At 45.2% G+C, this 13,448-nt stretch overlaps 1 protein-coding gene across 1 annotated transcript in view; it reads left to right on the top strand.

Moving 5' to 3' along the window:
• Window positions 1–4,633: 4,633 nt before the first annotated feature.
• Window positions 4,634–13,448, top strand: part of tmtops2a (teleost multiple tissue opsin 2a) — a gene marked incomplete at both ends in the record, with an annotated part of 45,767 nt that continues 36,952 nt past the window's right edge. The window contains 2 exons of the mRNA XM_080720449.1: window positions 4,634–4,693; window positions 6,041–6,353. Coding sequence (XP_080576575.1) covers window positions 4,634–4,693; window positions 6,041–6,353 — 373 coding nt within the window. The remainder of the gene's footprint in view (window positions 4,694–6,040; window positions 6,354–13,448) is intronic.

Consider the following 13,448-nt stretch of genomic DNA (forward strand, 5'->3'; position numbering starts at 1 on the left):
GGGTCCTTGGCAAAATACATATACATTTGGGGGTCCTTGACACAAAAAAGTTTGAGAATCATGTGTTTTTAGTCAGGGGATATTTAAACCCTGACTAAACCAATGTGTTTTAAAGGTGTCTAGAAAGTAGAAACACATCTCACAAAGTTTGACATTCAGTTTCCCTTGGGCAGGGGTCTTCAACAGGTGGTCCGGGCCCCTAGGGGGTCCTCAGAGTTACTACAGGGGGTCCTCCAAATCTTTGTGTGATAGAAACTTTTTTTTCTCCCTTTATATATATTATTAACCACTTGAACCCTAGTGTCCATAATCTGAGAACTTTAGCCAAAAATAGCAGATCCGCAAGCTCACAACGCCTCGCAGCGGCTATTTCTGGCAAAGAGCTTTGGTGTAGTGGAGAGAAAGTTTATTAAGTATTGATGCGGTTCAAGTGGTTAAATATCTGAAAACACAAATTAACATGAATCCAAAATCAATCAGAGATGACTTCCTCCCATGAGGCGGCATGCAGGAGCTTCATTGATTCATTAGATCTCTCTGCATGTTGCAGTCACGAAGCTCCAACAGCCTGGCTATACGCTCCTCACAGCCTGCAGGCAAGCACACACTCTCGAGGTACACACGCACATGCATATACGAGTGTGCGCACATGCACGCACACATGCACGCACACATGCACTCACTCACTCACACACACGCACGCACGCACGCACGCACACACACACACACACACACACACACACACACACTCACAGTGTGTGTGTGTGTGCGCATGCCTGTGCACTCGCCACTCAATGCCTGATCTATCCACGAGTTTCCAACGCCCCATAGTGCATTGCGCAGACGTCTGCACCGAGCTTCCGCCGCCGATTTACAAGCTCACAACGGGTTGCATCTGCGACGCGACGTGAGCTTGTATGTCTGCTGTTAAACCCGGAAGTTTGGTCCCGATAGTCTCCAGTAAACTCCCGCGGAAACTTGTGGATAGGCCTACTTCGGGTTTGCACACCCGACAATTGCATACGAGCCAGAGCCCTGCACGGGTCCAATTTTGACAACCCGCGCCCACCCATCCCGACATTAATCAGATCCGTGGACCGCCCGCTACCCGTCATTATTAAAAAATCAAAACCAGACCCGCCCCGCCCGTCAAAAAATGGACCCGTCGCCCGCCCCGTTACCCATGATTACATGCATTAAAGTAAATAGCCTACAGCCGTGCGTGCGTTCTTTCAATGGCATCGCACTCCATTTTCACTCCATAGTTGATCCCCCTGCAAGCCGTTGGAAAATGCTGTTATTAAGCCTATTATTAATAGGTCTATTATTATTTGGATAAAGTAGAACAACCTTTAAAACCAATCATACTAATTTAAAATTGTATCATGGTCTGACACTGTCGCGACAGCTTGTTGCTGCTGCTGCTTTCTGCCTCCGCTCCTTTGTGCAGTTGTATTTGTCATACGACGGTGTCGCGCATTGAAAATATCAGAGCTACAAGCTCACAACATGTCGGAACTTGCAGCTTTGTGAGCTTGCATGTCTGCTATGCTCGACACGCACCGTCATACGGCGAAGCACATATCCAGCTTTTCACAGCTGAAGGGAACGCTACTCGCTGTCTGTCTGTCTTGGTTCTCTCATGATAAACAGCCCGAGGTAATCTAAACCAAACCGGACCCATGATGTGACGATAATAAAGGAACTCCTAATAGTTGTGGAATCACGTGGATATTATACAATCATGGACCTTTCAATTACATCGCGCGCTAGGCAAGCAGATCACTCGCGGCCACTTTATTCAGTTGTGTGTCGGTGTCCTCCTCACTGTGAGTGTGTGCGCTCCAGCCGGCTGCCGCCGCTGTGTGACTTGACGTTTAGGTGGAAACAGTGCTGTATGCATGCCGTGGTTCTGTCGTCCTGCTGCTCACTGCACGTTGTTTTAGGCAGAAACAGTTGTCTGATTTTCACAGTAAAATGTCATCCGCCCGTCACCCGCCCGTGTTTAGTCGCGCACCGCCCGTCCCCGTACCCGCAAATTTATAGTTGAATATATTCCGCCCGTACCCGCCCGTCAAACACGGGTACCTGTCGGGTACCCACGGGTACCCAACCCGTTGCAGGGCTCTGATACGAGCTCATTGATTGATTGATTGATAGAAGAGTTTATTAGCAGTTTGCAATAGAAAAAAGTACACAGTCAACTTAAAGGAGATCCTAGTAAGCTTTACGGCTTATTTACACAGGAACCACGTTATGTATCTCATATAACATTGAAAGACAGACGGATAGCACATTGCACTTTACATAGGATAACATCAATTACAAAAGCAGAAAAAGGGGAGAAAAAAAGGAGGGGGGGGGGGGGTGGAAGCATGGGGGCTAGTCTATTTACAAGTCTCGAGTAGCAGCCGCCTGAAGGCAACTTTTCATACCAATTTTGAAGGAGGCTAGGGATTTGCACTCCTTTAAGGCTTGCGGAAGGGCGTTCCACATGTTGCTGGTATAGTAGTAGGAGAACGAATTAGAGCCTTGTTTATAGTGTTAAATCTATGTTGAACACGATTAGTGTAGCTGCCTCTGGTGTTGTGATCGTGGACATCCTTGACCTTTAGGAAGTATTTTGTCAGGTACATGGATATTTTGGAGCTTGGAGGTGTAGTGTATCTTGTACACCAGGCCCATTGCAAGATGCTGTATTCTGTCAGGTATACTGTACTTTGAGTCACCCCACGCTTTCGTGGTGATGATCGGTAAGGTGGTAAGGCGAGGAGGAAGATGAAGCAGGACCCTAATTAGTTTGTTCTGGGCTGTTTGGAGCTTTAACTTTAAGGCAACTGGGGCATCGCGATACCATACGAGGTTTCCGAGGACTCACACAACACACATGTCGCTATTTTTGGCTTCAGGGCTAAAAATGGCATTCATGCAAAATCTCTGAAATTCTGAAACGCCCTGACAATAGGCCTATACATCTATACTATAATTTTGCGAATGTCTGAGTGAGTGAGTGAGTGTCTGTCTGTCTGTCTGTCTGTCTGTCTGTCTGAAACAGCGTTTCTCCTCAGTGGCTGGAGCAATTGATCTGAAATCGCATCACCATTAGCATATGAACACATCTAACATAACTGTGAAGCCCGTTTGTCACTTTCACAAATCATATACTGTATATTAGCATTTTTATGGTGTATCTACTATCTATTCTGCATCTAGCATGAGGCACATCTATTCTGCATCTAGCATGAGGCAACATGTATTAACCAGCTCTCTCTGTGTGTGTGTGTGTGTGTGTGTGTGTGTGTGTGTGTGTGTGTGTGTGTGTGTGTGTGTGTGTGTGTGTGTGTGTGTGTGTGTGTGCGCAGGCAGGCGGGTGTGTGCGCAAGGCGGGTGGGCGGGCGGGCTGGGGGGGGGGGGGGGGGGCATTAAACGAAACGGGTATTTCTTACATTGATGCTCCTACATATTATCATGCAAGCACCAGTTAAAGTTACTTTCCATCCCTCATATACTGTATGCACAGTGCACATCCCATAACCCACACACTGCACATCATTTTGGAGCTCATATCTTTGAACGGGTAAGGGCTAGTTAATACAAAAGTGTGCGTGCAGGCGTGTGAGAGTGAGAGAAAGAGTCACAGATGAGAGAGAGAGAGAGAGAGAGAGAGAGAGAGAGAGAGAGAGACCCGCACGCGCGCACGCACGCACGGACGCACACACACACACACACACACACACACACACACACACACACACACACACACAGAGAGAGAGAGAGGCTAGTAGTAAGCTATAACGACGTTGCGTCACTCCTCCTGAGTCAGTGTGTATCACACTATACAGCTATCTGCTGCTCCAGTCTGTTCACTCCACTCTGCTGACTGAACACACACGGCAGCGCTCTAGTGCAGGAATGTCTTCAGAACGGAACGGCACATAGAAATATAGGCTACTGTCTTGAGTGGTGGTGGCTTTTGACTGTGCAGCATAACCTATACAACTAACTGACGCGGAGGAATCTACTCGTCTTCTAGGATTTAAACCGGGAAGAAATTTGCTCATTTTGCGCGGATGTGAACTTTTTTCTTCTTCTTTTTTTTCCCCTTTTTTTTTTTTTTTTGACTTGTCCCCAGGTTTCCTTAAATCAGCAGATAAATCCCACGTTACAAATAATGTTTTACTTTTAACATTATGTCGCTCTAAGTAGGCCTACTTACACTTTATAGGGTATACAGCATGTGGCCATGAGTGGAAATGTGTCATAATAACAACCTGAGCAGTCGGACTTTGTCTTCTTGAGAGCGATGCATTTGGGACTTTTTGTTGGAGCGCAATGCGCGCGTTCGCCACTCTGCCAATTGGAACAGTGGACATTGTTACCATTAGTATCAACATGTAAACGAGAAGCTGTGTTATTGTTTGAGAGGGGAGCGGAAAGGTTCAACCAACTGCTATAGGCAATTAATTAGATACCGCGTCCAGATGCCAGCACCAAACCGTGCGTAATTGGGGCGATCCGTTCCATCGCGCGCACAGCGCCGCACGCACAGACACACAAACACGCACGCACGCACATGCACGCACGCTGTAGCTGCATCCCACCAAACCGAACCGATCGCGCCAGAGTGGATGCCATGTTCTCCGAAGTGTCCAGCGTCAACCTGACGTCCAACCTGTCGTCGCTGGACCCGGAGGTAAGGTTATCTCTGTTACAGATTCATTCAGGATTAAAGGTGGGGTAAGTAGCCTAATGTTCTTTGGATAAAATCAACAGGCTATAACTGTTAAGTTAAGTAGCTCTCAAAGCTCTATATTCTGATAGCCTAATTTAATTCTGATTGATGGTTTGTTCAGTAACAGGAGTCTCCATGTCTCTCTAGTTCCTTTCTCAACCTCTCCCTCCGCTATACAGCTCTGTATAGCGTAGCTCTTTTTTGTTTGTTTGTTTTGTTTTGCTTATAGGCTACAATACATGGTTACATTGTGTTTAAACGTTCGACAATTAAGGTCTAATATCTCTACCATTGCTACACCTGTATCTAGTCAGTTTGGGGCATAGGCTACACAAGAAAGGATTACATTAAGGCTGATCCATGTAATCATGTACTGTACTGTATGACTTAAGACCATATCCTTTTTCTTTTTACATTTTTGGACACAATAGCCTTTACATTGAGGTGCCCAGATGTCCCTAGTGCCCACCTATCCTATATCCCGATTCCCTTTTACTAAACAGAAAATGCATTTTCAGATTGGGACGGGATACCAATTTTATCAGGAGAGAGAACTCATAGAGACTATATATAATATAACATCACCTCCCCACTTTCATTCTTTTTTTCTTCTTTTACTGAACAGTTGCTTGGTCTACCTACGTTTTTTTTAGAATACTATTTCTATGCATTTGATGTATTTATGTTGATTGATGTACAATGTTACCTTGCTATTGTAAGTCGCTCTGGAATAAGAGCATCTGCTAAATGCTTAAATAGTAAATTGTACTACATCAGTGGCCGATGAGGACTTCTGGTATAGAGCAAGGCCCAACTCCACCACCACCCTGAAAAGCACTTGGAATGGTGCCTCCGATGTTGGTCCAACTCGCCGTATTATACTAACTCTATCCCTAACCCTAAACCTGAACGCACGTGTAGCCACATAGTTGCTGGAGTAATGAGATGTCGGACTTATGGCCAGTCCCGCTTGGAATTGTAGGAGTTGAGGAATTACATTTAGTTTGACTCTTCTGAGTTGTAAGCTATTTTCTAAAGTTTAGCCTGCTTTTTCTAATAGTATGGTTGTTCTTGTTTTGGTTACTTTTGACATTGTAATGATCTTGGATGGTTGTTGGTTGTAATAGTTTATTAATTTCTATCATTTTTTTAGAGGTATTAAAAAGGTCTAGTCCGGCTTAAATTGTCACTTTAGAAATGCACAGATACCCTGCACACACTTGCATAATGTTGGTTTGTTTTCTGTTGAGTGAGAAAACAATGTTGCACATTAAGCTAATCATTTGCCCCCCCCCCCTAACCATACAGGCCTACACCCCCTCGGAGGAGTGGAGCGACACACCGGAGGAGCGCCTGTCCCACACCGGCCACCGGGTGGTGTCGGTGTTCCTGGGCTCCATCATGGTGTTCGGCTTCCTCAACAACCTGGTGGTGCTGGTGCTCTTCATACGCTTCAAGACGCTGCGGACGCCCGTCAACATGCTGCTGCTCAACATCAGTGTGAGCGACATGCTGGTGTGCCTGTTCGGCACCACGCTCAGCTTCGCCTCCAGCCTGCGGGCACGCTGGCTCTACGGCCGCCACGGCTGCATGTGGTACGGCTTCGTCAACTCCTGCTTCGGTGAGTGAAAACCTTTTTTATCTGAGATGTCACGAAATTACGCGTTTTGATCGTGAAATGATCGCTTCATAGACCATATTCACACAGTTTTAGGCATTTTGCATTGAAGAAACGGGGTAGCAACAGGGAGGTGTTTCATTAATAGCAAAATGGCCGCCGTTTGAATATGGTCTATTGCTGGTGCTTTTTTGCTAAGTTTACCTCAAACAGGGGCGTGGTTTTCTTTGAACAATCACAGTGTCAGCTGACGGTCCCGTTCCCTCTGGGCTATGGGATCTCAGCCCATAGCGCAGCCTTTGGCAGGCAGAGAGAGGGAGAGAGAGGTTCTGATACAGACCTGTGGCCAGCTTAATCAGCGCTCTCTGCCAGCTCTCTCGAATGCGCCTCTCTCCACTCGCACACACACGATTTTTGCAGGTTTTGGGGTGTTTTTAGTCGGTTTTGGGTCGGTTTGGGTGGCTCATTAACTGTCGGCGGCGCCCCGCTTGAGATTGCGCTCTAGGCGGTCGCTTATACCGCTTATACCTAGCCACAGCACTGTTCTGATACCAGTGTTGCAAAGTCTGCTTATTATAAGAATACCGGTACTTGTGCTTGTTTTTTTCTGTAAAGTTGCGGGTTGTGGTTTTGTGCTTGTTTCAGAAGTGTAGTTGCTTATTTGGGCTTGTTTTGTGTAACCCCATACATGTTGGCTATTTGAAAATTCTAAAGCCTAGCAGTCTGGCTAATGCATGGCAAGAATACAAAATACACCTACATTACGTGATGCGGCAACAATGTCTTCATCAGGGTGACTATTCTTGCCGTGAATTAGGCTTTTTCACTTTTCATTTTTCCACAAGAGTGCCTTGGGGTCTTCCCTTTTTTGCAAGTAAAATGTGTTACCCATTTGTACCAAAGAGCACTTAGGTTGGGTATTTTTACTCCAGCCAATTACTCCTTTCTCTATTCTGTTCTACGGTGACTGCAGTATATTGAAGTCTGTGTCAGACTGACTGACTGTTCTTTTGTATTTTGTAACATTTTCATCAGAAAAACACCCTAGGCAGCGTTTCCTTCGATCTCCCTGAAAGGCGGTTAGTGTGAACAATCTGAACATACGTAGCCCATAGGCAATTATAGGCAATTGTTGTATTAACAGAGAGACAAGACGCTCCTGGGTTGAGACGGGGAAAGATTTGTAACACACAAACTCACCCCTTTTCCAACCTACGTTCATATAATTGGCCCTCACTTTAATGGTCATTATAACATGGAAAACTGCTTTCGTCTACTGGGTCTAGCTGTGTCTCAGAGGAGGGCTGTGGACAGTTCAGAAACTCACCCTTTGTACACTCTCTCAGAGTTACAGACCTGTAAGGGCCCCTTTGGAACCCCCTAGGAATCATTAAAGGGAACCGTTAAGGTATCGGACCGTTAAGAGGGAATCATTATTACAATTTTGAGGTATTTCTGTGACTGTTGGTCGCTATTTAGAATGAAACCTGCAGCTCATGTCCGTCCGTCTGTCTGTCATACAGCTGACCCGTTTTGACATCACAATGATGATAAGTCTCATGTGTTCTATGACGTCATGATGCCAGACGTCATATCCATATTTGGGAAAATATGGCCACATTTGGTCAAAGTTGATCCCATGTCAAAGCGCCAGCGCTCGCCCAGCAGTCTGCTGTCACCCAGGCGGATGCGTGCACGCACCCATGTGCACACGCGCGCCCATATGCACACGCCCATGTGCCTCGCTTCTCTCCCTTAGGGCGTCTTACTGGTTACTTAATATTGGAATATTTCAAATTGTCAGTACTTTTGCTTCTACTCCATCATGTTGACGGCATTTCAATGGGAATTTGCTTATTTCTGCAAAAATAATTAAAAGGGTTTTTCTTTACCATGTGAAAGTGACCTTTTTTGTGGACTATGTGGTTGAACCTAGCCTGACAAGATGCTGAATCTCTTTGTACCTTAGTCTCGTGTCGAGGACCGGTTTCTTTCCAACATGGCAGCTAGTGCACATAGAGCCCATTCATTCAACCACAGAGTAGGCCTATAATTCTACCTTTTCTGATGTTAATTGAATGCTTCTTGACAACCTAACGTTTCCCCCTGCTTACACCTTCTACCTCTCTCTTCAATAATTGTCTCTGTCAAGGCTTGTGTCTTCTGTTGGTTTTAATCCACCCCCCGCCCATGCACACATTAACCCATAAAAGACAGGCTACTTACCAATGCCTTCTAAATCAGTTATTCTCAAATCTTCCCACCGACCCCTAAAAGTGGGCTTTATTTGAATATAGTTCCTATCGAGAACACAGTCTCTAGACCAGTGTGGTTCTCAACATTTTCAGGCCGTGACCCCCCACAAAATAATCATATTTTGATCTGGGAACCCCCCACCCTGACAAGCACTTGGAATTGTAGGTGTTGAGGCATTCAATTTAGTTTGACTCGGTTCCCACAGATAAATATTGTGAAAATAGTAGATACACATTGCGAGGCGTTGTGAGCTTGTAGATCGGCTATTTTCAAAAGGTTTGCCTTTTTCTTATATTATTTGACAATTTGGCCGATGTTTGACCAGTGTTTATAGTATAGTTTGTTGATTTTTGATGCAGTAATGCTCATTTTCTTAGTTGTTGAGGCATTAAAAAGGTCCTTAAATTGTCACTTCACTGTTATTTGGGGACCCCTGCAAAATCATGTTTGGACCCCCCTGAGGGTCCCGACCCCACAGGTTGAGAACCACTGCTCTGGACCAGTGGTTCTCAAACGTTTTTTTGTGTCAAGGACCCCAAATTGATATCTACGGAAATATCTTGTGGCAGGGACCCCAATAAGAGAGGGTTGTTTGTCTGTCTGTCTGTCTGTCTGTCTGTCTGTCTGCCTGCAGCCAGCCAGCCTGTCTCTGTCTGTCTGTCTGTCTGTCTGTCTGTCTGTCTGTCTGTCTGTCTGTCTGTCTGTGCAACTGTGATTGTGATTTGTGTGTCTGCCTGCCTGCCAGCCAGCCAGCCTGTCTCTTGTGTGTCTGCGAGGATACACAATGTCACTGTATGTTTGAGTACTGTTATGACAGCTGAATAATAAGATGTTGTTAATTCGGCTATCGTAGCTCTATTGTCCTATTGTAGCGTGTGTTTACTGTAGCAAAGACTGTTCAAGGTGCTTCGCTATGCACAAGTATGTACTAGACACAAGTGTCCTGGTAATTGTGTAAGACTTCTTCTGTGTGTATCCAGCCTGGGGGTGGCTAATGGAACAGGCTGAAGGATGTGTGTGTGTGTGTGTGTGTGTGTGTGTGTGTGTGTGTGTGTGTGTGTGTGTGTGTGTGTGTGTGTGTGTGTGTGTGTGTGTGTGTGTGTGTGTGTGTGTGTGTGTGTGTGTCTGCTCGTCTGAGTCTGAGTGGCTGCTAATTAGTCCCATTGTCACAATTGTGACATAATCTCATCATGGATTAAATTAAGTTCTCAGTCGCCACGACTGATTTCAGTCATTTGGATTCCATGGAATCATGCTGCTTCCGCCACGCGTTGTGAGCTTCCACTATTTTCAGCATGCAACCAAGTGCAAAATCTGCCCTTACAACACCCATCAAGGCCCGACAAATTACGTTTTTGCAGACAAACTAAACCGCAGATTTAGCCTTACGATATTTAGTCTACTAGACTAAAACTAAAACATTTCAGATGACAAAAAATATGACTAAAACTAGATGAAATTTTATTCTAAAGACTAATATGACGATTAACACTGCTTTCAATGGCAGCCATATTTATTTTTTACATTTAAACCCTTTAAGACCTGGAAAGCATTTGTGTCACATTTTAACCACTTTATTTTACTTTGGCTATTCAAAAATAGCAGATCTACAAGCTCATAGCGGCACTATGAGTTTGTAGATCTGCTATTATTGAAAAATCTGGAAAATGTGTGAATTTTAACTCATTCTGTGCCTATCCCGAACATGTTCGGCTTTATTTCAATCCAATACAATTTCTTTTTTTATTAATTGACTTACCCTGAGCTGCTTGTAGAGTCGTGGGTGGTCCTGGCTCGTCCTACGCTAGCCAGCTAGCCATTTTACATGGTCCGACGATATATTCCATTAAAAATGGTTTAAAATACATTTTTGAGCCCCCCAATGTTCACCGAATGTTCAGCGCCGCTTCCGGAACGACGTCCAGTGTGCCTATCCCGAACATGTTCGGCTTTTTTAATGAAATGAATAAAATGATCCGAGGCCTTCTGAAGCCTGGGCCTAAATTTTCAATCCAGTGTTCGAAATCGAGCCGCAAACGTTGCCGCGAATCGCCGCCGAATCCAATGAAAAACCACATCTTTGGAGGCCCATATCTCTGGATTGTGTTTTTAGGGATGTGGCGCGAGGTTTATTTACGGCGAAATCGCCTAAAAATGATCTTTTAAATGACAAAATGCTAATAGCTATTCTGTAGCCATTTTCATCCGGGACCTTTCCATGACGTGCACGAACGTGAGCATGCGCGTCACTGCAACGTGAGTCCCCGGATGCTAATGCGCTCGCCGATGGGAGAAAGCTTGGCATTCTTTGGCGCCATCTAGGGGCTGGCACTGGTAGGGTTAAATCAAATCGTTGCTTCTAGAGGGCTCCCTGGAAAAAAATATTTTTAGATGGGGGTTCAGCAGCCAAATACATATAATTCTGGGGGGGTCCTTGATTTAAAAAAAAATTGCGAACCTCTAAACACAGGTTTTTCAGAAACTGAACAGTTAGGATTTATATAATCAGGTCCTCGGGTCTAAATGATCAGGTAAATGACCCAGAGTCTTATTAACTCATTTGTAGCCGATCCCGAGAATGCTTGTGAAAAATACTCGAGTATTTAGAGTGCCGATCCCGAGTATACTCGCGAAAAGTACTGTATATGGAGTAACGCCGGTTCTCCTACCCTGTAGTCCGGCGGAAGGTCCTGGCACGATCGGCCTCGCCGATTCATCATCATCACGGATCCACGTGCACAAAATAGTAATCCCATAACATGGAGGCCGACGGGGAATCGCATCTTTAATGTCCATTTTCTCCAAACAACACTTTTAAAGCCAAGGATGGCATTAGATTCTCGCTAATAAAACACATGTTGAAAAGCAACGATCCGCCATTACACAACCGCATGTTGATGACGATCGTTTCCGGTGAATGACGTCATGACGTCAAACCGGAAGTGTTTACGCAATGGACTTCTGGCCTTCAAAATAAGACAATGTAATCCGCCATACTTAGTTAGTTAGTTAGTTAGTTAGTTACATAATGATCCCACAAATCTCGGCACGTAATAACTGCCGCACGAATTATGCCACCCCCACAATATATACATCAAAATGTGCGGCTCGGCCCGGGAATGGGTTGTTATTACCAGTGGTGTGATATGGATTTTAGAAGTGTGGGTCCTCTAAATTCATGACGTCATGCGCGCACGCTGTTTTTATTGTTAATTAGTGTTTTTGTTGTTAATTAGTGTGAGCATATGAGGCACGCGTGCGTGCAGCAAAATAAGTGTGGGCTCGCCGAGCCCACGGCATCTCACCCCTGGTTATTACTTTTCTTTCCGATCCGCGTTGCCATTGTGAAGGAATTGGCAAAAAACTACGCCCAAAAAACCCATCTGGCAGTAAACACACCCGTGAATGTCTGGAGATATCGACTCCGTAATCGCTCGCTCAGATAATGTTCTTCTTTATTCAAACCGAGCGGGAGAAAGACTTGCGTCGCGTGTCCTTGCGTCGGAGCTCTATATGATATCGATGGCCGTCGAGTGCTGTCCATTGAGCGGAGGCAGATGAAGAAAGCGAGCAGGCTGCGGTGGTCTCGCAACATGTTTCACAGGATGAGTGTTCTGAGGATGATGGTTCAAGTTTCTTTTATTAGGATGAACCCCTTGAGATGTACTAATCAATGTGTTACAATGTATAGTCTCGCCTAACGTGGACATTCTATGCCCCATACACTACCCGGCAAATCTCACTGGGAGTCTCTGGCCAATAGCATTGTTCACCTCCCCCTCCCACCGCCTGCTGTTCACTTCTCTCTTCTGCGTTGCTGCTGGCCACTCGCATGAGTAAATGAGGAAGTGAATCCGCGGTGGAAAACGAGTGATCAATCATAGCGATTTTGATCATTATAATGGATAAGCATAAACAAACCAGTTCACATGAACAATACTGATGTAAAATAAGATATCTGAACGGCTACATGTTTCATATGCGCAAACTTTTAATTAAAATGTTGTGAACCACAGTTACAGGGGGACTAGCCCAGGCTTTTCTTCTTGAAATCTTGGATCCCGAGGTTATATATTATGTTGTGCCTTCAGTGTGGGGCACAGCACACGTGGCTTCTTTAAATCACATTGCACACACCCACGTTTGTCCCGTCTACATTACTTGACCTTTGACTGGTTGTCTCTGCCAGGCCGAAAGGCATGGCCGAGACTATGTTTTGCCCCTGCCCGTCCGTCCGTCCGTCTGTCCGTCCATCCGTTACCAGCTAATCTCTGGCGCCATTGGCCCGTGCACTGCCAAACTGTGCACACACACTCACTGGATGCCAATTCAATAGCACAATCGATTGGTCGACTTTAGCAAGACAGACAGTACTTCTACAGATTTTGTCAAAAAAACATGCAAATCGGTAGACAGTATCTCAGTCATGTGATCAACATGGATCTGTCCGATTTAACATATTCCATCCTGATTGGCTATTGGCTTCCAAAGTTTGCAGGATTGGTCCGTTTTTAACGAAATGCCTCAAATCATGATCACAGCGTGCAATATTTGTGAAATGTTGCACACACATCCCTACTAAGTTGAGGAAGAAAATGCCTCAAATCATGATCACAGCGTGCAATATTTGTGAAATGTTGCACACACATCCCTACTAAGTTGAGGAAGAAATGCCACACAGATCAGCCTCATGGTGGCGCTACAACAGGCCAATTCATGTTTTTACATATAACTCCACCGATAAGTGTAACTTTGTATGAGCACTCCCTAGAGGCCAAGAAAAAACCTTGCATGCCCTGCATTTTTCACATCAGCCATTTATAGAGCCGCCAGGAGGCAAAC

Source organism: Nannobrachium achirus (genome assembly GCF_963921795.1).
Source record: "Nannobrachium achirus genome assembly, chromosome: 24".
In the NCBI taxonomy this organism is placed as follows: Eukaryota; Metazoa; Chordata; class Actinopteri; order Myctophiformes; family Myctophidae; genus Nannobrachium; species Nannobrachium achirus.